Source organism: Phodopus roborovskii, unplaced genomic scaffold (genome assembly GCF_943737965.1).
Source record: "Phodopus roborovskii unplaced genomic scaffold, PHOROB, whole genome shotgun sequence".
NCBI classification, from domain to species: Eukaryota; Metazoa; Chordata; class Mammalia; order Rodentia; family Cricetidae; genus Phodopus; species Phodopus roborovskii.
Window position 1 is genome coordinate 5,145,101 of NW_026126645.1, and position 23,755 is coordinate 5,168,855.

General features: G+C 51.2%; 1 protein-coding gene across 3 annotated transcripts in view; it reads left to right on the top strand.

Annotated features, from left to right (window-relative positions):
- Nucleotides 1-23,755, top strand: part of Capzb (capping actin protein of muscle Z-line subunit beta) — a 99,440-nt gene that overhangs the window by 56,948 nt on the left and 18,737 nt on the right. For all 3 annotated transcript variants that reach the window (XM_051173465.1, XM_051173463.1, XM_051173464.1), the window contains exons 3-4: nt 9,914-10,035; nt 13,533-13,646. In XM_051173465.1, the coding sequence (XP_051029422.1) occupies nt 9,914-10,035; nt 13,533-13,646 (236 nt within the window). The remainder of the gene's footprint in view (nt 1-9,913; nt 10,036-13,532; nt 13,647-23,755) is intronic.

Sequence of the window (23,755 nt, forward strand, 5' to 3'; positions counted from 1 at the left end):
ATAGCATCCCCAGTTGAGAACACAGCCCCAGGCTGGAAATGATTATCCTTCACGCAACTCAGTAACACACATCCCCACCCCCAAGTGAGGTGTGGCAGGGAATGGTCTAGCAGTGGACCCCCTCACCTGCCTCCCCATAGCTGTCTCTTGACCTTCCCACCTGCAGGCCACTTAGGTTACCTGTTGGGAATTGTGTGCTGAAGCCTCATGTCCCTAATTCCTAAGGAACCTCCCTCTGGCTCCCATGGGGAGGTAGTGGTCTGTCTCCTGAGTGTGTAACATAATTCCTGGCCATGTGTCAACCATAATTAGACATAGCGTGTAAACAGTAAACCCTCTCCACCCCCCCCCCCCAATTTTGGGATGAGAGAGCTGTATACACTTTCAAGCTGTGTGATCAGAGATGGAAGGGGAAATGCAGATGGCTCCTGGAACTATGTCATGTGACTCAGGGCATCAGCCCCCATCAGGCACTAGGGTGGTCCCAGGTGGCTGGGTCTTGATGCACCCTAAACATCCAGAGGAGTCTAAATGAAATGGCTCAGCCCTAGGATCAGTTTCCTCGGTTGCAGGGAAGGGTTTGGAATGTCCCATGTTCTCAGAGGACTCTATAAAGTTCCCACGGAGAAAGGGCTTCATGCATTGCAAGGTACAGAGACCATTCTCACTGGTATGCCAAAGAGCAAGGAGGGGACAGTATACTTGTTTCATGGGCTTCTGTGACATGAGGGTGGAGGAAAACTACACCGGGAGCAGTCAGCGGGCTGCCTTTCCCTTCCCGGTTCGGCTTGCTTGGTGAGAAGTGTGGCTCCTTCAGAAGTGGTCAGCTCTTTCTTTCCTGGCTGACTGGTCAGTGGGTGAGCTCTGCTCAGTTGTACCCTCTGTTAGCCTTTCATGCTCCAGCAGTGTGGAGTGCAGGGCGAGCCATGCTCAGCACTTGGTGACAAGGGTCACCTCCAGTACTTCCCTAAGGCTGCAGGACATGTGACAGAAAAAAACCTTGGTGATGAGTCCAGGAGAGAGGACAGCATGCTAGAGGCTCTCTGGACGTGGTACAGACTGCTGGGAGCCATGGAGAACTGTTTCTCATGCCCAGAGGGCCTCCAGCAAGCTGAGCAAAGGCTGCATGGGAGCATCTGCCCAGAGATGCACCATGTCCAGAGATCCTCCAGCAAGCTGGGCAGAGAGTGTGTGGGAGCAGATGCCTATATCTGGGAATTGATCCTGGTGTTAGGTCTGGGTTCGGGCTTCACAGTTCCCTTGCCAGTGACAGGCATAGGCCGGCACATGCTCATCCTTCACTGCATGGAAGCATGCCCTGGAGCCTGCTGGCCTGGGGAGGCCACTTCAGGTCAGGACAGCAACCTTTTACTTCAGTGGAGAGAAAGTTGTCCTTGATGTGCCAGGGCCTCAGCCATTGTCTGATCCCACAGGACCTGGGCATTTCTGGTTGGGCGAGGGCTTTCTAACCACCTCTGCAGAGGGCAGCCACTGCCCTAGAGGGAACTCACCCACCCCCACTGACACTTTCTGGCTCAGGAGAAGAGTAGGCGCCCAGGCCATCGTCCCTGGCCCTGTTAACCCTTCACCTGGCAACGCTGCACTGTTGGGAGGCTGAGCATCCCAGGGGGTAAAGTTAAGTGACTGATTTTAAAGAGCATACTCTTGGAGTGTACTGGATTTTGTGACAGCCCAAAGAGAGTATCAGAGGAGTGTCAGCCACTCTAGGAAAGCCACTGCCTCTGCCTCACTGGTGGCCACATGGCCTGATGTCTCCATTGTGTGGAGCAGGGTGGCAATGCCATTTTTGTGTGCCCTTTGGTATCACCTGCCTATGCATGGGAGTGTGTGGCTGCCAAGAATCCAAGATCCTAGTTTTCCTAGATTCTCTTTGTCTTTAAAACACCAAGAGAGTATCCCCCTCTTAAGTCTTTGGGGTACCCACAGGTGGAGAGTGCAGTCTGGCTCCCCTCAGCCAGGCCCTCCCCTGTTGCATTTAAGGGGTCACCCAAGGCTGCTGAAGGTGGCAAGGGCGATGTGTCATTCATTCTTGGGAATATATCTAACAGAACTTGAACTTGGTAGCTGCTGTTGGGTCCCATGTTCTTTCCATGCCAGAGGCTTGCCAGAGCCCCGCAGGCTTTGCAAATCTTCCTACAATTAAAGAGACTCTTAGCTGTGTACAGGGCTCTTTTGCGGCCATCACTGCCCTTCTGTTTATGTTTCAGATTCCATTGTTCCAAAATGTTTGCTGCTCAGCAAGTCTCCAAGTCCTCATTTCTATTTGATGCAGTTTTCCGTTGGCTCCCATTGGTTTTTATTCTGCTGTGCATAAGAAATTTAAGTTCCTGGAATTGTAGAAAGGCTCTGGTTTGTCATTGTTGTTTGTTTTAATTAAAGCTTGCCATGGCATTGGAAGGTGGCAAAGGGTGTTCTGAGAACCTTTACGGTTTGCATTGATGCTTGAAGAACCCTTAGAGAGGGGACCAAGGGCCAAGCTGGGGTTTGTCTCCTCTCCCAGAAAATGATGAGAGAGCTCAGCCCCCTGCAGCTTCGGTGCCTGGTCTTAGGTGGCTCTCAGGGATGAAGCTGAGGAGGAGGAAGAGGAAGGGTCTGTGATGGCTGAAAGATGCAACTCCTCTGCACACCTTGACCTGGCCCTCTTAAGATTTCCACGTTGAGGTCTGCCTGGCCCCTTTGGTGTGGCATCCTTACAAAATGCTGTTGCTGCTGGATACCAGAGAACTGTAGCTGGAGAACTTCTAGCCAGGAGGGTCTGACAAATGTTTCCTTCACTTAGATTCTACATTTTGGTTGATAAGAAAGAAACAAAAACATAAAAGTGAGTTGGAAGGAGGTGGGACCTCCCTCAGGGACCAGTGTCAGAGGACACAGTTTCCTCTCCAGCACTGGCAGGCCCCATCCTGGGCAGGGAGGGCCTCAGTTGTCCAGTAAACAGGCTTGGTTTGGGAAACAGGTAAAAATATTTGCTAAGAGTATAGCATGCTCAGTCTCCTTCCCCTGAATATTTGAACTAGGTCAAGAATGTGGACTGAGCAGCTGGAGGAGACAGAGTTGGGATGCTTGAAGAAGCCAGGGTTTTTGCATCTTCACACTGCCCCTTTAGAGTCTGTGTGGGGTTGGAGAGATGGTTCAGTGGTTAAGAGCACTAGTTGCTCTTTCAGAGGACCCAGGTTCAATTCCCAGGACTCACAGGGATGTTCACAGCTGTCTCTAACTCCAGTCAGGGGATCTGATGCCCTCTTCTGGCTTCTGCAGGCACTGTACATACATAATGCATAGACACTTGAAGACAAAACACCCATACTTGTAGAAAAAAAAAATATTTGTCAGGCCTAGTGGTCCATGCATTTAATCCCAGTACATAGGAGGCAGGGGCAGAGGTATGTAGCTCAGTTGATAGAGTGAGTGCTTGCCCAGTGCATGCCAAGTCCCCAGCACTGCATGAATTAGGTGTTGTGCCATGCTTGTAATCCCAGAATTCAGGACAAAGAAGCAAGAGGCACAGAAGTTTAAGTCACCCTTGGCCATATAGGCAATTCATGGCCAGCCTGGGCTACGTGAAGCCCTGTCTGTTTTGTAGTTTTTAGGTGCTAGCTGCTCAGAGCTGGGAACTGGCATCGATGAGGACAAGTGGCATGGGCAGTAGGCGCTGGGACCAGGTGGACAGTGGCTTGGGAAAGCAGTCCCAGAAGGGAAAAGAAGAGGTCTGATATGAACATGGAGCTGGAGAACCTGGTGAGACCACAGTGGCCCCTTCTGCCCCCCAGGGCACATAATTTGTCCTCGGTGGCAGGCAGGGCCTGGCCTTGGCCATTTGTAACTCACAGATTTTGCTTCTTAGAGTATTTTGAGCTTTTGATGAACTTTGAGAACCCTGTCCTGGGTGACCACAGAGATGATAAAAGCAGTTAAGTAAGCCACAATCGTGAAACGTTCAAGGTCTGAAACTGAGCAATAGTTTCCAGTTGCTTGTGCTGGTGGAGCCATCCTTCAGACACAGCCCTGGAACTGAGTACAATAGAGAAAGGGTGTGGCCACACTCCTCCCCGTGCCTGATGCACTAAGCTGCGCCCTAAGTGCATCTTCTCCGTCTTTAGCCCGTCTCCATCCCCTCCTTTATGTTACTAAGAGCCGGACCGCCATGGCTTGTTCAGAGTTCTAATGCTGGGTCAGTGTTGGGCACCTCATCTCCATTTGCTGTGGGCCCTCAGGCATCAGAGCACAGCCCAGCACTGGGAGCCATCCAGGAGCAAGACTGCCTTGCCAGCTGTCTCAGAGCCAGGTCTGTGGCTCACTTGCATTTCATATACATATAATAGTATTAATAATGCTACACCCTACAGGTCACTGTATTCAAATGAGGTTTGTGGGTATCTTTCTGCATAAGAGTCTGGTGTCCAGTAAAGAGGAGCAGTGGTGGGGTCTGGAGGAGCGGGGGGGTGGGGGGGGGTCACACCCTGCCATTGAGCTTTGAGAGAGCAGGTCCTACTTGGTGGTGGGCACAAACCCTGCTGCTCAGTCATCTCTTTGTCTTGTCCTCCCAGCTTGACTGGGTTGGGACAGCTTGTTTTCCTGGCCTTCTGTGTCCGGCTGTGTGCCCCACAGGGACCATTCTTGCTGTGTGCACGCCCCAACTCTCACACTTGCATTGGTGGACTCTGCTGCAGAGCTGTGGCCGACGCCCCGCCCTGCCCCTCCTCTCTCCCTCTTCGGCTCTGTCATTTGCATGTCACCCCCACCCCATCCTCACCTAGTGTCCTGGGGGTTTTTTTTTCCTGCCCTGGCAATCCTGAGATGTCCCATTGGCATGTACCTTCCCTTCTCTAGACCGTTTCCATGGCTGGACCATACTGGCCAGAGAACTGCATATGTCTGCCTTGTCGCTGGCGGTATCTTTGGCGTCTTGTTGTGTGCCTGCAGCGGGCACCCCAGTATTTAGTGTATGGGAAGACTTTCTCTGTGGGGTGGGCGTTAGAACCCCCAGTTCCTGGGTTAGGAGGCTGCTGATAGCAGACCAGGACCTGCCCCTGTTTGCTCTGCTGCTGACATGTGCCACTAGGAACACTCTCCTTGCTCCCCTTACTTTATTTCCTTAAAAAAAAAAAAAAAAAAAAAAAAAAAGTGTGACTTCGGGCCCTAGGGAAGACAGGATCTGATTGTAAACAGAGCCCTCTGCTGGCCGTTGGGGTCTCTGGCACCTACCCCTTCCCTCTGGAGTGGGGCCAGCCAGGACTCTCTCCCGAGCCATGATTTCACCATCACTCATCTGCATGTGCACCAGAGTGGACAGGGTCTGCTTTCGATCCTTATCTCTCCGGTGGCGGGCTCTCAGCCAGCAGGCAGATCAAACGATGGAATGTGTTCGCTTGGCCGTTTTAAAAAAAAAAAAAAAATCAAGGTCCAAGGGTTCACTTCTAAAAGACGAGGGCGCCGGGGATTAGATTATCCGGAGAGTTGAACCACTCTGGCTTTTGTGATTTTTTTTTTCTTTTTTAAAGGGTTCATCTCAAGTTTCTTTTTCTAGTTGAACAAGTTTTTTTTTTTTTCAAAATTAATAACTAATGGAAAAGAGGAAGAGGCAAAGTAGAACCATATGACGGCGCACACAGGCTTGCTTGTGGCCGGAAGCTTCTGATTTGTGTTGCCTTTCATGCCATCAGCTGTTGGGTTAGATAGTAGGAAAGCACACCATTTGGGCAGGAGCAGCACAGTGATGTATTTCTTAACCCAGCTGAACTGTGTCCCTTATGCCCCTCCCTAGATGCTGGCTAGTGACTTGTGTGACTCTGGGCAGCTTGTTTCTCAGGCCCCATGTGCCCCTCCTTAAGAGAAACAGTCTCTATGAAGACCTGCCCTGGGGATTGGAATGAGTAATGCCGACAGACTTGGTCCCACAGTGGCTGACACTCATCTCTTTTGTGGCTTATCATTGCCATTATCTGGTATAGGGTTTTGCTATGTTGCCTACACTGGTCTTGAACTCACGGAGTCAAGTGATCCTTCTGCCTCAGCCTCCTGAGTAGTTGGGACAATAGGCACATGCCACAGTCCTGGCCCCTGTTATAGCTTTCTTGACTGTGCTTGGGTAAACCCAAAGCCAGATGAGAGCTCTTGGTGGTTCCAGCCCCTGGCTAGAGGCCACTCTCCTGTGTGGCACTCTGAGCCTTCCCTCTGTCCCCGCAGCATGGTGTTACTATTCCCAGTCACTGGAAGTTAAGTACTCCCAGCAGCCTGGGTTGGTCTACACCCTTAGTGTTAGGTTCCATACAAAGGCCCGTGATGGCAGGTAAATCAAGTGTGCAGTCTGGGCAGTGACCAAAAGCCATCTGGGCTGGCTTGGTTCCTCACCTTAAAGGCTGCAGAGCTGCCGCCACACAGCACAAACTGGTCATGCTTTTAAATTGCTCCGTAAACTTAAGATTCGTGAGATCCTAAAGTATGGCCCACCCAGTGAGTGGGAAGAACCGAGGGGAGAAGCTTTGAATAATTGACTGAGTGTCAAAGGTGAGCTGCCATTGTTCTCCAGTGTGATCTCAGGCACAAGACCCCATGTCCATTCCATGGGACCTGAGCACAGATTGAGACCCCTCTGCAGCTGATGGGACACAGTACTCTGCTAGGGGTGCCCTCATGGCCTTGGTGGACACAGCATTAACCCAGGAGCATCGACAAGAGTCAGGAAGAAACAGTCTCCTGGTGGTATTAGGATAGGCAGCTCAGGCTCATTCACAGTCCTGCTGACACCAGTGTCCAGGAGTCCCTGTAGAGAAGTTGGAGTAGAGGATGGATCTGCAAGAACAGTGGGACATAAAAAGGGAATGTGATAGACTGCTAGTTTAAACAAGCAATAATAACTGTCCCATATAACATTTGAGACAGGGTCAAACTAAAATGGTCTTCACTATAAATCTGAAATTTATATTTAACCGATCATCCTACAGTTTATACACCAGCCCTCAGTGGGGAGGGTTTTTAACAGGCTTGCATGTTGAGGGGACAGTTAGTAGGCCAGTCTCGGGAAGGATGGCAGGATGGGTGGGTGGTGCCCCAGTGCACCCTGGGGCAGTGACGACCACAGTGGTGTTGCTCCAGGCTTGATCGTCTTTGACTAGAAGAAGAGGGCACGGTGCAAATAGAACTTGAAAATATGGCCCAACTTGAGAACTTATCCTTAAGGGCCTCGAGTGGGTGGAGAGCCAGGCAGCTGTGACCCATCCCAGGTGCTTGTGCGCTGAGCGTGTCTCTGTCCTACGTTATCTTCATTGCTTTCCCCGTGTGCTGCCAGAGACTCAGTTGAAATGTAAGCTCTTCTGTGGCTGGTCAGGACTGGACTGATGGGCTTCCAGAAGCCAGGGCAGCTCTTCGGGGACGGCTAGTCTCTGGCATGAATTACCTGCTCTTTTTGACAGATTTTTAAATTTCATTTTTGTTCATATATATTTTTAGCAGGGCAGTGGCCCAAGATTTTCTGATTGCCTTTCTAACATTGCTGAGACCCTTCAGGCTGGGTTTGGGGGTTTGGTGTGGTGGTGGGGTTGGTTGTTATTTGAAATACTGAGGATTGAACTTAGGACCTCACGCATAAAAGGAAAGTGCTCTGCCTCTGAACTGTATTCTCAGACATCTATTTTTTTCTTGAGACAAGGTCTTAAGTTATTCCGGTTGGTTTGAAATTCATTCTACAACTTAGGCTGTCTTTGAACTTAGGATCCTCCTGCCACAGCCTCCCGATATAGGGTTATAGGACTGTACCACCAGGCCTGGCCATGCTGACATTGAACTCAGAGGCTCAAATCCTCATGCACACATACCCCTAGTAGCTAGGACTACAAACGCACACAGCTGTGCCCAGCTGGAAATTGATCCTCTTTCCGACAGTTCCCATCACCTTGCCGGCCTGGCCGGTAAGGGAGAACTGGCTTCTCAAGCATCCCTCAGCACCCACTGTCTGAAGCAGTGTGGTACATTGAGGTGCAGAGGGGGCTGGCATTGCTAGCCAGTATTAGCAGACAATGAGACATGAGACTAAGAGGAATAGGGCGTGCCCGTCCAGGGAGTCCCCAGCAACAGCCCAATGTCGTGATTGGGCCTTGGTGACAAGCTACAGCATGAAAGGTGGCGTGCAGGTGCCAGGGTCATTTCATTGAGCAAACCCAGCTGCCTCCTGGAAGCTTGTGGCACATCCAGGGTGTCCCAGGTGGAGGGTTCTAGCTATAACTGAGGAGCAGTGAAGACTGGGAGGAGCTGTGCACCTTTGTCCTTGCTGTCCAGAGAGACAAAATGGAGGATCTTGGGAGTCAGCTAGCCCTGGAGCAGATGCCTGTATTCACTGCTGGCTGTTGGTGTGAACCTTGGGCAGCTTAAGGATCTGGTCCTCAGACCCTGTAATCTGTAAAACACAGTAGTGGCTACCTCTTTCATGTCCTAGTATGAGCGTTCAGGTAAAGAGCATGTTTTGCCATACCTGGCCCAGCATCGCAGACAATGCCCAGTGGGCACCTAGACATGATAAGAGAGTGATGTCACCAAAGCCAGCTTTGAAAATAACCCCATTTGAAAATGGGGTGTACAGGTACAAGTGGACCAAGTTCGGTTTTCTTTTAAATTTTTTTAAATTCTTTTTATAAGTTTTAAAAGCAATTTATTTAACTTTATGTGCATTGGTATGAAGGTATCAGATCCCCTGGAGTTGGAGTTACAGATAATTGTGAGCTGCCATGTGGGTGCTGGGAATTGAACCCGGGTCCTCTGGAAGAACAGCCAGTGCTCTTAACCATTGAGGCATCTCCAGCCCCTGACCAAGTTCTGAAAACAAGTGTGTCACGCTTTGGCTGGAGGTGTGTACTGTTTCTCTGAGACTGATGTATGTACAGGAGATGGACCATCCCATGGAGCAAGAGATACTTTAGCACTTGCCAAGCTAAGCAGTGATGTGCCCCAAGGACAGCAGCATGTCGTATCAGAGCCTGGTTGTCTTAGGGGTGCTATAGCCTTTGGGACACAGGACCTGAACTGCTGATAGCCCCCTCTGTTGGCAGTCTCTGTTCCAAGAGTTACTGGTATGGTAAATGATGAGGCAGGGTCCTCATAAACCCAGACCCAAAAATGAGAAAGTCAGGACATGGAAACTGGAAGTGACTCAAACAGAAAGGCATCCGCTCCTGCAAGGGCTGCCATCCCTTCCTGGAATATTTTGGTGGAAACTGATGTTTGTGTTGGGAGGAGGCAGGCCCAGCCTGCTCCCTCAAAGGCTATGGTGGCCATTGGCAGTATCCTGTGGTTTGTTCCAGCCACCTGGGCCACAAAGCTGTCTACCTGTTACCTTCGGCTGTGCACCCAGGTGAAGCTGCAGAGGTGAGCTTCTGTGCTCTCTGCTGTGGAAAGCGTAGCCACCTCTGTAGCAGTTTCAGCTGGCTACGAGCAGCCTGGTAATAGTTGGCCAGGGGCCTGGAAAGTGCTGGAAACTCCACCCAGCATGGGGGAGCCTGTGGGAGTTCTCCAGAGCCCAGTTATTCTTTGAGTTCTTTGCATTCCTGTGTATTTGAAGTGTTTGCCTTCTTCTCAAGGCCTGAGCTGGTATTTTGTCCACCAGAGACCAGTACCCAGCACACACATCCTCATACTCATAGACCACCCTGGTGGTCAGGTAATTAAAGCCACACCCGGGTTTGGAAAGAAAGCTACATTGGAAGTCACGCTCCACGACAACTCACGACCAGGTTTCTTTATAGAGAGATGCAGTTGGTGTTGGGCACATGTGGAGAGGAACAGACTCAGATTTTTGGCAGGGCACTACAAACCAGATGTCAAAGCCTGACCTTGAGGTGGCAGAACCTGAGTTGGAGGTGCTGCTTTAACCACACTTCTCCCTGTCCCCTCTCTTCGCCAGGTCCCCAGTCTGTGTGAAGATCTCCTGTCTTCGGTTGACCAGCCACTGAAAATTGCCAGAGACAAGGTGGTGGGCAAGGATTACCTTTTATGCGACTACAACAGAGATGGGGACTCCTATAGGTGAGCTCACACCGCAGTGCTCGTCTCTGTGGCACCAGGACTTCCTTCTCTTTCCCCCTCCTTTCCGCTACCCATCCAGTCCACTAACAGGCGTGTGTGGGTGCCTCCCTGAGCACTGGACAGAGGGACCCCAGTGTCCTGCAGTCTCATGGAAGAGCCACGCTCTTTGAAAGCCAGCTGCCCCGTGCGGTGGCATGTCCTTCCTTCCTCTCTCTCTCCCTTCCCCTGCCCGCCACCACATGGCCTGCTGTAAGAGGTCCCTGCCCAGGAAAACACACATCCAGTAGCTGATGAACTATACTGTGGTACAGACAGCCAGTTCAGAGTTGGCTCGGAACCTTGGGGGAGCCAAGAAGAAGCCGTGGTCAATTCCAGAAGGACTTTGTGAAGCAGATGATGCTGGGATAGATGTTTTTAATAGGCGAAAACTAACCAACCAACCAACCAGTTATTTTGAGGGAGTCTCGTCATGTATCCCTTGCTAGCTTGGAACTCGCTCTGTAGACCAGGCTGGTCTCAAACTCAGAGATCCTTGTGCCTCTGCCTCCCTGGTGCTGGGATGAAATGTGTGTACCACCATGCCTGGCACACGGGATAATTTCCCTTAAAAATTCAAGTGTGGTCGGGCAGTGGTGGCACACACCTTTCATCCCAGCACACGGGAGGCAGAGGCAAGTGGATCTCTGTGAGTTCAAGACCAGCCTGGTCTACAAGAGCTAGTTCCAGGACAGGCTCTAAAGCCACAGGGAAACCCTGAAGAAGAAAAAAAAAAAAAAAAAAAAAAAAAAAAAAAGCCAACTTTCCAAGTGTGAGAGTCCCTAGAACATTCCAGGATTTCCCTGGGCCTGCACACACTGAGTTTTTTGGGCCACACTATGCGCCCTTTGGAGAGCATTGGAGAAATGGACCGAGTGGCTGGGAGTGGCAGTGTGGGCTCCAAACCAGCACTGGGACTTTAGCCAGTCCCTTGTCATCTCTGCCTCGCTGAACAGAAATAGTGGTCATTCATCCAACAGAACATGCAGAAGCATCATGCTGTTAAGTGTCACCTGTGTTCCAGGTCCTGTTCACGGCTTTTTTCCTGTGAGGACAAGCACGTGCATAAATGATAGAGATTGCAAACATATTGCTAAAGAGAACAGGGCAAGAGAGGGAGAGGCAGAGTGGGTAGCCAGGAAGGTGTAGGTGGAATTTTGGGTCCTGCCTGCCCGCTCCCAGATAACCACACAGACTTATGAATTATAAATGCTCGCCCAGTAACTTAGGCTTGTTACTCGCTCTTACAACTTAAATTAACTCATATTTCTTATGTACGTTCTACCACGTGGCTTGGTACCTTTCCTCAACACGGCACGTTCATCTCCTTCCCGAGTCTCCTGGTGACTCCACCCTTCTTCATCCCAGTACTTTCTCCCTGTCCACAAGTCCCACCTGACATTTCCCTACCTAGCTGTTGACCACTTAGTAGACTGCCTTGAAAGTGACAACCCTGTGGTAGGCCAGGCACGGGGCTCAGTTAGGGCTCCCTGGGAGTCTCGACAGCACCATTTCTGGGTGATGTAGCTGCTGTGCTGGAGCTCAGGAAAGGACAGCATGAAGTCTGGGCTTGTGTGCCCCTCCCGCTAGGGCTTCAGCGCACCCTGGGCACCCTGAAAGGCCTCACTCCAGCTCCAGGGGGCTCTGGGAACCAGGGCCTCCCAGGGGAGCAGAGAGGGGGTAAGGAGAGAGCTTGACTTCCCTCTCCCCTTCTGCATCTGAAATTTCAAGGTCCTGTGATTTTTCTCCACACATTTCCATCCTGTGTTTGATCGTTGGCTTAAATAAGATCCGTATGATGCGGCTGCTGCCAGCAGCGTTGCTTGAAACCTGTTAGCCGAAACAAAAAAGCCTTCTGGGGAAATGAAAGGCCTGACTTTTGAAATCTAAGCATTCCTGTCCATCTGTCTTTTCTCAAATGGCTTCCATTTAAGCTCTTAAATGTGTTCTGAGTGCCCCTTCCACTAAGAATATTCTGGGTAATGTTATGATTTTTTTCCCCCAGCTACAATTACCCCGGCTCCAGGCCTAACGGCTTGAAATACCGTCGTCTGTGAGGCAGGAGAAATGTGTAACACTTAGAGGCTTCTTACACTTCAGGCCCAGGCTGCATGGGATGGGTGATTGTGCCCTAGCAGGTTGCTTTGGTTTTGTCTAGATTTTTAACCACATTTATGTTCTCTCTCTCTCTCTCTCTCTCTCTCTCTCTCTCTCTCTCTCTCTCTCTCTGTGTGTGTGGGGGGGGGGTCTTGGGGATTGAACTTGGGTCATCGGGCTTGTCAGCAACTGTCACCTTACTGGTCCAGGTTGCCTTTCAGAGAGAGCCATGGGCTGGATCTTTTGTGTCCATGTGAAGGCAATGGCAGGGTGGACTCACCCTGCTTACAGATAAAGAGAATTCTCAGAGGAAGCTCACAGTCCTGGCTTCCTTCCCTTCCTCTTCCTCCTTCTCTTCCCTTTTCACTTGTTTTGTTGTATTTGGAGATATGGCCTAGTTAGATTGCTCAGGCTAGACTCAAGCTTGACTTTCCTGTACCCACTTCACAATTGCCAGGACTACAGGCATGCAATATCACCCCAGCTCCGTCTTTACTCCCTGTCTGTTGGCCTGAAGGACCCTGCAGAGTTTGTCAGGGTGTCTTGAAGACTCAAGCTAGTTCTGGTCTTGGGGTGGCCCAGGCTATTTACTCCCCCTTTCCCATCAGTCTTAGGTCTTCAATCTTTTGGGAAGGGTCGGCAGGCTTGAGCTTGGAAAGGATGTTTCTTGTTTGTTTGGGAATTGAGCCTGGGGACTTGAACATGGACAGGTTTCTCTATGTGGTCAGGTGTATTCACAGCTCCCCCCCCCCCTTCAGAAGGTAACAAGGAGACCTTCTTAAAAACACCTCCCATTGCTCTTGGTGATCTAATGTTCTCCTGGTGAGGGAAAAGGTGCTTTTCAAATGCAGCAAGTTGGGGGCTGGTTCTCTTTACTTCCGGTGTGCTTAGCCCTGTGTGCTGGGTTTGTTGACTGTGTTCCCTAAGGACCCAGGCCCCTCCTGCCTGCTCCTGTAACTGATAGCAGTCTAGAGTCTGAGGTCAGAGGAGCCTCCAGCAAGTCAGGGGGAGATGGGCACTGGCTGACCACTTTGATGGTGAACACAGGGAAACACTAGTATTTGTGGCCAAGGCACTTGACATTCTATCTGTTCCTCAAAATAGCCCAAGGGTAGTGAATGGTAGGTAGCCTTGTTTCCCATAGGAGAAGGTGAGGTCGAAGCTAAGGTGTTTGCTGGTGTTAACAGCTACATTTAGCCTGTCTGCCCACATCTGAACCTTTTCTTTGCTCTATAAGTCTCTCCAGAAAACCACTTGGTGACTTGGCCCCTGAACTTCAGGCAGCTAGGCTTGGGCCTTCTGTTTATAAGCCAGGGGACTCTGGAATGATTCATAGGACCATCTCCTTCTTTGCTACCTTCCAGGTCACCGTGGAGTAACAAGTATGATCCTCCTTTGGAAGATGGGGCCATGCCGTCTGCTCGACTGAGAAAGCTAGAAGTGGAGGCCAACAATGCCTTCGACCAATACCGAGACCTGTGAGTTACTCTGCACATTAGCTCTCGGGGCTTTCATGGGGGGAATCTTCCGTGAGAGCGTGACTAGGCTGACTAGGCTGAGCAGCCTCCCTTGCCCTGCTGCCTCACTTGCTAAAGTTGGAGCCACCTGATGCAGACGTGACCATATTGTTCTGTCACCATTCACACCATTCACAGGGAGTCGGGAGAGCACATGTGTATGTAAGACGCGGGGCAGAGGTTTATCGTTCCCGCTGTCTTGGGTCCTCTCAATGCATAGCTGGATGGTAGTGCAGCCGGCACATAGTGCTCACACAGAGAGAATGAGGCGTCTGTCCAAGGCAGGGGCACAACTAAGACTCACACATGGCCGATCACTCACGAGTGCGCAGTTACGATACAGAATGTCTATGTAGCTTGGGCGGGCTGAGTTTGTGATCACTTGCGGAGATTACAGGTGTACCAGAACACACCACAGCTCTTAGATAGAACTCCGTTTGGACTGGAGCTTGGGGGCTCAGGCTGACTGCTCAGTCGCCAGAGCAGAATGACCTGGGGTTTCATGCATTGGGACATGGCAACCCCTACCCTCTTTTTCACCTCCCTTCCTTCCTTTGGTGCATGTGTGTGGTGTGTATAAATATGGACACATGGAGGCCGGAGGTCAGTGTCATGTATCTTCACACACACACACACACACACACACACACACACACACACACACACACAGGGTTTCCCTGTGTAGCCCCTGCAGTCCTAGAACTCACTCTGTAGACCATGCTGGCCTTTAATTCAGACATGCACCTGCCTCTGCCTCCCAAGTGTTGGGATTAAAGATGTGCACCACACTCCCCTTCTTATGTATTGAAGCAGGGTCTCTCTGGACCTGGGGCACACCTGTTTGGAAACACTCACTGGCTAGCAAACCCCAAGACTCTCCCTTATCTCGCACCCACCTACCCAAGTGCTTGGGTTATACCCTTACACTACCATGCCCAGCTCTGTTTTACATGAGGGATGAGGGTTAGGACTCAGGTCCCCATGCTTGCACAGCCAGCGTCTCACCAACGGAGCCACCTCCTTTGACACCAGGTGAACGTCTGAGTCTGAAGCCGGTCAGGGCACCAGCACAGGAAAGTGTCCTGCCTCCAGTCCATTTTTGCTCCAGTTTTACCACTCTTCAAGAAAGAGCTCTAGAGAGGCCATGTGTTTAACCAGTAGAATCTCATTTCAGGTTAAGTTCATGTCTGGTGACCATGGACCGTGGCCACCTCCATTAGGGACCCCCCCCCCCAGAAATAAATCGACATTCAGAAGTGCATTCATCCACGTTCACCAGCCAGAACGTGGCAGAACTAGGGGATGAGACCATGCTGTTCTCCTTTGCTTTCTGTCACTGTGATAAACACTGACTAAGAGCAGCTTTGGAGAGGAAGGGGTTTGTCTGCCTTGGGGGTTGCAGTTAGTTAATCACTGAGGGAAGAGGCAGGAGTTCGGGCAGAGATCTTGGAGGGATGCTGCTTATGGGCTTGATGTCCATGACTTGCTCAGTTACCTTTCTTATGTAATCCAGGACCACCTTCTGAAGGGTGGCATTTCCCACAGTGGCCCAGGCCCTCCAGATACTCCCACGTAAATCAGTAATCAAGAAAATGGCCCCACAGACTTGCCCACAGCCAGTCTGATGGAGGCAATCCCTCAGTTGAGGTTTCCTCTTCTTCAGTTGATTATTTTGAGTCAAGTTAACAAAAACCAACCAGGATACATAACCAGGACACATCCTCACCCAACTCCGGAGTCGTGCGTGAGTGTGTGCGTGCTGTGAGTGTGTGCGTGCTGTGTGTGTGTTCCATTTGTTTTGGTTCTTTGAGACAGGTGTCTGTGAGGCCTTTGTGTGGCACTGAGGGCTTTTCCACATTGTTGCCTGGTGTGCAGGGTGGCAGACCATGCCTTTTTCTCTCTTCACTGCTACCCTTCCCAGCCATTGACCTATGCCCACAGGGAATCTTAGTTGTCACTAATGAAGCCACAGAGCCCTTCTAGGGACTTGTGCACTTGTCCTTTTTTCATGTTGCCAAACACCAAGCAGACAGGTCCTCTGAGAGGAGACATCCCACCCAATGCTAGATTGTTCCAAGGATCCAGGCAGGCAGGCCTGGTGGGAATACACTCATCTTCCGCCAAAGTCACCCCTTCCAGAAATAGAAAAGGTACAAGTGAACGTGTGAGCGTGTGAACATGAACAGTGCCTCCGTGCAGGCCATGCTGGGCCCTGGAAGGCTGGAGCTGCTGTGCTATGGGAGGGGTGTGTGACATCAGGCTCACCTTTAACTTCTGATTGTCAGTAATTCAGGATTCTTGGGTCATGATAAATCGCAGAGGAGAATCCATGCTTGACCTTTGCTCAAGGCTGCAACATCTCCCCTATTATATGAGGGACTTCCAGGCTTTGGACACAGCAGAACTACAGTGTCCTCTTGGTGAACGCTGGGCTGCTGTGACCCTTCCGGGAGGTTCACACTCCTTTATACCGAGAAGACTGCACTGAGCCTGCTCATACAGGGGTTTGACACACATTCCCAACAGAATACAGGGGCTTAGATGCCATGGCCCTGCTGCCCATGAGGCCGTGCGTGCGTGCGTGCGTGCGTGCAGCATCGTCACCACCCACATATGGTCATGGTCACTTACCTGCTGTGCCCTTGTCTTTTATGCTAGTTTTCCTTAGAAGGTGACTGGAGGACAGGGCAGGGGGTGTGTGGGGCTGCATCAGCCCTTCCAGAGATGGGGTGCTCAGGGCCTCCCTCAGGGCTCTCTGCCATGAGATCCAAGGAGAGAGAGACTAGATTCTGTCTCCAGGCCTCAGCTTTGATCCCAGGCCTGTACAGGCTTTGACTTTGCAGGGAATTGGAGTTAATCACCCGCACATGGGGGCCGTCTGGTCGGAGTGGCGGCTGGGGCCAGCCAGGGTGGCTGCCATGCATGCCCTCTGGCTTAGAACTCCCATGGGGATGTAATACACATGCAAGCCTGTGAACACTTCTCAATTAGGGATAAAGCGCTAGCAGTCCCCAAGGTGGACAAGGGCAAGTAGGACCCAGGGAGCCATACTGGGGTCCTCCCTGACTGCCTTTGAAGTCCCTTGGCTCCCACTTTCCCTGCTCCCTGCCCCCCCCCCACTGTGCCTCTCCAGCCTTCCTTCCCCCCATTTACTTACTTCTTTCTTTGCTGGCCTGGACAGAAATAATCATGACTTTTCCCCCTTCCCTCTTGGAGAGTACCTGTGACAGCAGTGCCCCGACAGCCTAGGTTTCAGAATCAGAGTTGATTTGTGTCGCTGCCCAGGGTGCCAGGTGGGCTTTGCCTCAGGGACAGACTGTAAGGTACCACCTGCTCCAAGTCTTCCCAGACCCCACCACTTCCGCTCTGGCCCTGGAATCCCAGCTGTCATCTCTCTCTCCCAAGTCCCAAGGTAGTTTTCTGCCCGTAATGGTATAGCCAGCTCCATGTAGGGAATGTGTGGGATTAAAGGGAGCTGAAAAGGGGGAGTGGAGACGGCAAGGTCATGGATTGCTGTACACTCTTTCCCAGCAGAGGCCATAGTCAGCTCTCCCAGGCTCAGACCGAGTCTAGTTCACAGCCAGGCTTCTCTACATGGCCTGAGACCTGTCTTTCTGGGGAGGAAGCTAGAGTGGACTCGCCGGTTTGGGGCAGTGGCTCCTCTCTGTTGGGGACAGGACCATCTCACCAGCCAGAGCCACCACAGTAGACTGATAGGAGCCCAAACTCATCACCTTGGTCTTTGAGGTTCCCAGAGAAGACAGGGGTCCTGCCCCCCTCCAGCTCTCAGGTTAGATCTGGCCCGGCCTCCTGTTGTGCCCCAAAGCAGATGTCCTAACTGAGGGGGCTGGCAGCGCTCACTCCCAGAGCTCATTACTCCCATCTGCACCAGACGTCTTCCCTGTGCGCTGCAATCCCTGGCTCTTAGCTTGGAGCAGATAATACCTTCAAACATGCGGTTGCAATTTATTGGCCTTATGAGTTAATTTTAGGGGGTGTGCAATTGATTGAAATCAAAACTTAATGAAGGCCAGAGTCTAGGGGTCCAGGATCAGGGTTGGAAGGAGCCCTGTGTTCTTCCTTGTCTGGGGTCGGAGAGGATCTTCAAAAGCTATAATTAGCTTTTCTAATCAACCCTGCTTTCCTGGAAGAACTTAGAGAGTAGAACAAGGCTGGGATTCCTGTGGCTATCCCAGAAGCCCATGGGCCTCTGCGGGAGTAGTTGGGGTGCTTGCTAGATGTCTTTCCCAGGCTCCCTAGCTCCTCTTTCCTCTCTGCAGCCATCTCAGAGCTGTGGATGTTTCTGCTCCTTCCTAGTATCTGTGACATTGGAGCAACCCTGGCCAAGGAAGAGAAGGCATCCATATTTGTGTCTGAGAGCTTGTCACCTTGGTATCCTGGAACCCTGAAACTACATTCCCCTGAACTGTAGGCTCTGAGGTACAGCCCGTTCTGAATGCAGGCATTCATTGTCCACTCCAGTGGGATGGTGGGAAGCGGTGGGGAGAGGTTTTCTTGGGAAACCCTGCAGAGATGGGAAGCCATGTCTGAGCTGAGGGAGGCCTCCCTAGCCCAGGGTACAGACAACACCTGTGAAATCCCCACCTGTCTCCATGAGTCTTCAGAGACTTGGGAGAACCTTGGCTCTTTTCTGCCCTTGCCCACTGAGAGATTCAGGTGCACAAGTTGACTTCTTGCCACACATACTTATCTGCGTGCAGGAGTTACCCGTATGGATGCCTTCTTTGTGTCCGAGAATGGCCTTGGCATAGTGACAGGCTATGTCATCAGTGTTGATGGCCATGCTGTGCTCAGCCAACACCCACATAGCAAGGCATCAAATACATGTCTGGCAACTAGAGTTAATGATTCTTATGAAACCTTCCCTTGGGGTACAGTGAGGACACAGGCAGGCACTGAGCATTTCCATCATGGTGGCTGAAGAGGCCATTCACTAGATGAGAAAGCACCCATGGCCAGGGTCAGGCTTTGTATGTACAGCCAAGATAGTCAGAACCAGCTTGAAGAAGTACATACAGAACTACAAACAGATGGACAGATGCCTGTACTGTCCTCTAAGTGCTGAGAATGGGACTCATGAGCAGGGGACCAGTCTGTAGAAGGTGACTGGCAGTCGGGGTGATTATTGGGTCTATTCTATACAGGTGGAGAGCTGGCTTGAGACTGTGGCCTTCCAGAAAGCCTACAGGTAAGGCTAGCCTCGGCTCGTGCTAGACCTTGAACTCTGGGAGCAGCCTGCCAACCCCTAACGAGTCATAAACTGTATGAGTGTCTGTGCAGAAGCCACATATCCCTTCTGAGAGCCCAAAGCCTCAGTATCTATCAGAGGAAACAAAGTCTGTACACCTAGGTCCAATGTGAATGGGCCAACAGGAGGAAGGCGTGAGCTCGTTGTACCTGGGCCCCCAGCCCTTTGCTCCTCTGGCTCTGGCCCTCTTTCCATTCTGTGAGTACAGCTGTGTTCTGGGTCCTGTGGCCCCTCCTAGTATATCCTTGAGTCATGGTGTTGCATAGCCGATAGCCATAAACTTGGCAAGGCAGCCCACGACTGTGCTCTGGGCAGTGGAAAAAGCTTAGGCCTGATTTCAAGGCATTTCTGTCTGGGCAGTTGTCCTACCCATGGCTGGATAGAGCACATACCCAAAGCTGGATTCTTTTTTTGTTTGTTTGTTTGTTTGTTTGTTTGTTTGTTTGTTTTTTCGAGAATTGCTTTGGAGCCTGTCCTGGAACTCACTCTGTAGACCAGGCTGGCCTTAACCCACAGAGATCCTCCTGCCTCTGCCTCCTGAGTGCTGGGATTAAAGGTGTGCGCCACCAACACCTGGCTCCAAGGCTGGAGTCTAAAGAGTTCCATGGAGGCCAGAGCAGAGAGACCCAGGGAAAAAAAAGACTTGTCTGGTTGGTCCCAGGCTCGGGTTCTTCCCTCCATCTGACCATGTGAGCTTTGTAGTTCAAGGCCCTATGCCTTTTACCACTACGAATGTCAGCCTAGGACCTTGGTCTTGGGTGCTGAGCTCCCATGACAGACTGAGGAAGATCAGGGAGCAGTCAGTATGAGGCAATGGAGAATGTGCAAGAAATTTTAGAGCTGGTAAGATTAGCATGGTAGTGGCCCTCTCCTGTCCCTTCACATGGGTCTGTGTCCTTTGCCCTGCTTGGCTCCAAAGGTCTGCAGAGGTCCTGAGACAGGCAGTAGTTGAGCACCTTGTGCCCAGACAGCAGGGTCTCTTGCTTTGAACTTTGGTAAGGTGGTTTGTATTTGATTTTAACATGTGTCACTTTTGTCTTCAGCTCTGAAACACATCTTGCCCACTGGGGGCATAACTTACCACTAGCCTGTGTGAAAGGTGGGTGCCATTAGGGATCCAGGCCCACAGCAGCCAGCTGAATTGTTGTAATTATATAGGAAGATAGGTCAGTGGGGGCCCACCTCCCTCTTCTGGGAGTGGAATCAGCGTCTTGATCTCATAGCATGAGCTTCAGCTCCCCTGGGTGCCTCCCACCCCCAGCTCAACCGCCACCACCCTACTCTCCATCTCCGCTGCTCTCTGGTGGGCATCTGTTGCAGTTCCCAGAGTCCCTGTAGAACGTATGTGTTATGCCCCCAGGAGACCAGTGATACAGAATCTGGTGCAGTTCCCATCTCCCATCGTCTGGCATATTGAGACTACAGTCTGGGCATTGGTTGCCTTATGTGCACTGTCTGAATTTCATCTACTAAAAAAAAAAAAAAAAAAAAAAAAAAGTTAAATGGAGACCAGGAGTGTGTGGATAGGCAGATCTCTTGTGAACAAGCACCCCAGAGCCAGCATCAGGGACTCCGATTCCTCCCAAATACTGGGTTCCTGTAACCGTATGGCACTCAGTCACACTCAGGTTTCTGTAGGCCTGCTGGAATAAAACATCCCTGAAAGCCAGGCCTAGGCCTAGCTACCCCACTGTCAAGCCCTTTGTCTGTCTCTCCAGAGAGCCTTGCTCCCTGGGTTGAGCTGCCTTCTAGGCTGCTGTGATGGACAGATGTTGCTTGCAGCAAGCGACCAATCGGAGGATAGAGTTCAGCAATGCTGCCTGAAGCAGGGGCCTCTCCTTCCCACATTCCTTGTAAGAGTATTGAGTGGCATTCCCTGGCTTCTGAGTTACCTCTGGGCTCCTTGCCTGCTCTGATTTTCTTATGGAGGCAGGTTTTCTATTATTTTTTCTTTTTCTTTTTGGTTGTTGTTAGTTTGTTTTGTTTTTCGAGGTAGGGTTTCTCTGCATTGCTTTGGAGACTGTCCTGGAACTAGCTCTGTAGACCAGGCTGGCCTCGAACTCACAGAGATCCGTCCGCCTGTGGTGGCAGGTTTTCATGTGTACATGTAATTGCAGCCTGAAGGTTATGCGTTGCTTCTCCCCACAGCTGGGGTGTTCCTCGAGGTCAGTCAACCTGGTGTGGGCACAGATACAAGCCTTACCAAGTCACTCCAGACAGCCATCCCAGCTGCCTTCTTCCCAGCCTGTGACTTCCTAGCTACAGTTTTGATTTTCTAGGGGCCGTGTGCATGTGAGTGTGTGCTGGTATGTCCTTCCTGTGCATGCACGTGTGGAGGCCAGAGGTTGATGTAAGATGTTTTCTTCTGTAGATCTCCACCTTATACTTTGAGTCTGGGTCTCTTGCTAACCCTGAGCGCACAGGTTAGCTGGACTGGCTGGCCAGCGAGCCCCAGGGATGCTACACACTGCCATGGCTGGTTTTTTATGTGTCGTGGGGATCCCAACTCACATCGTCATGCTTCCATAACAGGCACTCCCCAGCCCCTGCAGTCTTTCTGACTGCAAAATCACATGCTCAAAGCTTCTAGCCCAAAATGAGTTCCAAAAAAAAAGGCAGGTCAGTCAAGGTGGTTTGGTAGCCTGGAGTCCTGCGTGGTCATTTGCTCAGGACATGGGCTCCAGGGAGCCAGCATTTCCATGTGGAGTGGGGACAGTCACTGTGGTATTGAGTGCAGATGCTTTGTCGGAACCCCAAGCCTCTCTGGTCACTCCATCATTTCCAGAGAGGTCTTCATTGTTTCCCTTGAAGTGAAAATATGAAAGGCTGTAAGGAGGGCAGCCGCGGTCCAGATGTGCACTCTGAGCATAATTGGCATTAAAGCTGCACATGCCTAAGCCGATTGGTATGTTTGCTCAGGGGATCGTTGCACCTGTGTGTACTCAAAGGAATTCCCACAGAATACCTGTCCTGTGTCTGCGGGCAGACTGAGACACGTTCTGTAAACTGTGGCGAAAACAGCTGTTCACACACAAACAAGGTGACTAGGTTTCTGTATCATACCTGAGCACAGCCAACAATCTGTCTCTATTTTGTGTGTGGCCAAGTCTAGCCCTCAGGGTCCTGGTGGAAGGACTCAGCTCACAGCAGGCAGCTTTGTGTTTCTGAGGGGATGGCTCCTGGACAGTTCAGAGCATGTAGGGGTCAAAGGTGCATGGCAACAGGCACCAAGGCCAGATCCTTGATCCTGGCATTTTCTTCAGATACCAACATGCAAATTAAAAACAAATCTTATTTTACATACCAGTCCCAGTTCCCTCTCCCTCCTGTCCTCCCATGCCCCCATCCACTCCCAATCCACTCCCGGGGGGGGGGGGGTAAGCTTCCCATGAGGGAATCATCAAAGTCTAACAGATCATTTGGGGCAGGACCAAGCCCTCCCCCGTGTATCTAGACTGAGAGAGTAAGTATCCCTCTGTAGGGAATGGATTCCCAAGGTCCTTTCGTAAACTAGGGATAAATACTGCCAGAGGCCCCAGCCCCATAGACTGCTCAGGCCTCCCAACTGGCACCCGAGTTCAGGGGCCCTGGTTCGGTCCCCGCATGCACTCTTAAACTGAGCTGGTATAACCTGTCAGAAGAGTGTCCATTCCCAGCCCTCGGAGTTACAGACATCTGCGGTTCTCTGGGCAATTCCTGGGTTCTCTAGTTGACAGGAGATATGCAGATCATGAGTCTGAAGCCAGTGGGTATGAAAGGAATGTTGGTTCCACAGATAGGAGGAGGCTGCTTTCGGAAGCCTTTCCAGGTACACTCTCTTCATTCCTGAGGCACACTGAAGGCTGTCCTCATTCCTGAGCTGAAGTAGAGTTGCTCTGCTCCTCCTTGTAGGAAACAGGTACCCTTCTCCAGTCAGAAGGATGTGAAGAGTGTTCCAAGAAACCCACCACTGTTGCTATCTGCAGATGTGACAGTATCAATCTGGGGAGGGACGTGAAGGTATTGTCTGGGAGCTAGAACCTCAGGCCCTAGTAGGATGGTTCTATTTTTTTTCCTTACCACATAGTGTCGTCAAACATGAGTCTTGTCTATGTGACCTAGTCCCTGCTGTGTCCACATGCTGGTTATAGTGAAAAATATCCCAGGGATCATTGTCACAGTCTTTGTGCTACTATTCAGTGAGATCTCAGAATCAGAACAGACCGTGTCTGTGACGGAAGGACATTAAGGACGCAAGGGGAGATGTTCAGAACCAAAGAGCTACTACACTGCCAGCCAGGCACTAGACATGAAGGGGCCGCTTTGGCCGTACTAGGCTCTTAGCTAGCTTTGCAGCCAGTACCTCAGCCATTCCGTGTCTCTCAGGGGTCTTGAGACTTTCCTTTGTCTTGGTTCTGTCTTCAGCTTGACATAGCTCCCAGAATATTGCTCCTCCAGCTTGACCTCAGTTTCCTCTGCAGGCCCTTCCTTGCTCAGGCCACACTCTGCTCTTTCTAGAAAGCCTTGAAACCCATAACATGGCTATTCTCCTGCCTCACTTCTTCCTCTCATATATTCCAAGTTACAGAGACCCCTGTGGGACGGTGACCCAGGGCAGAGGAGGAGGCAACACATGAGAAAACAGGTGTCATTTGGGGTGGCTGCAGCCTTGGGATGTGGCAGTATGAGTGGCGTGTGGCATGTGGACACTGACAGCAAAGCCTTAATGTAGACTGCTAAGCCATGTACTGCTCTCTCCAGAGGTCTGGTCTACACGAGGCGGAGGCATTAGCTTTCTGTTCTCCCTCCTTAGGAAGGATGT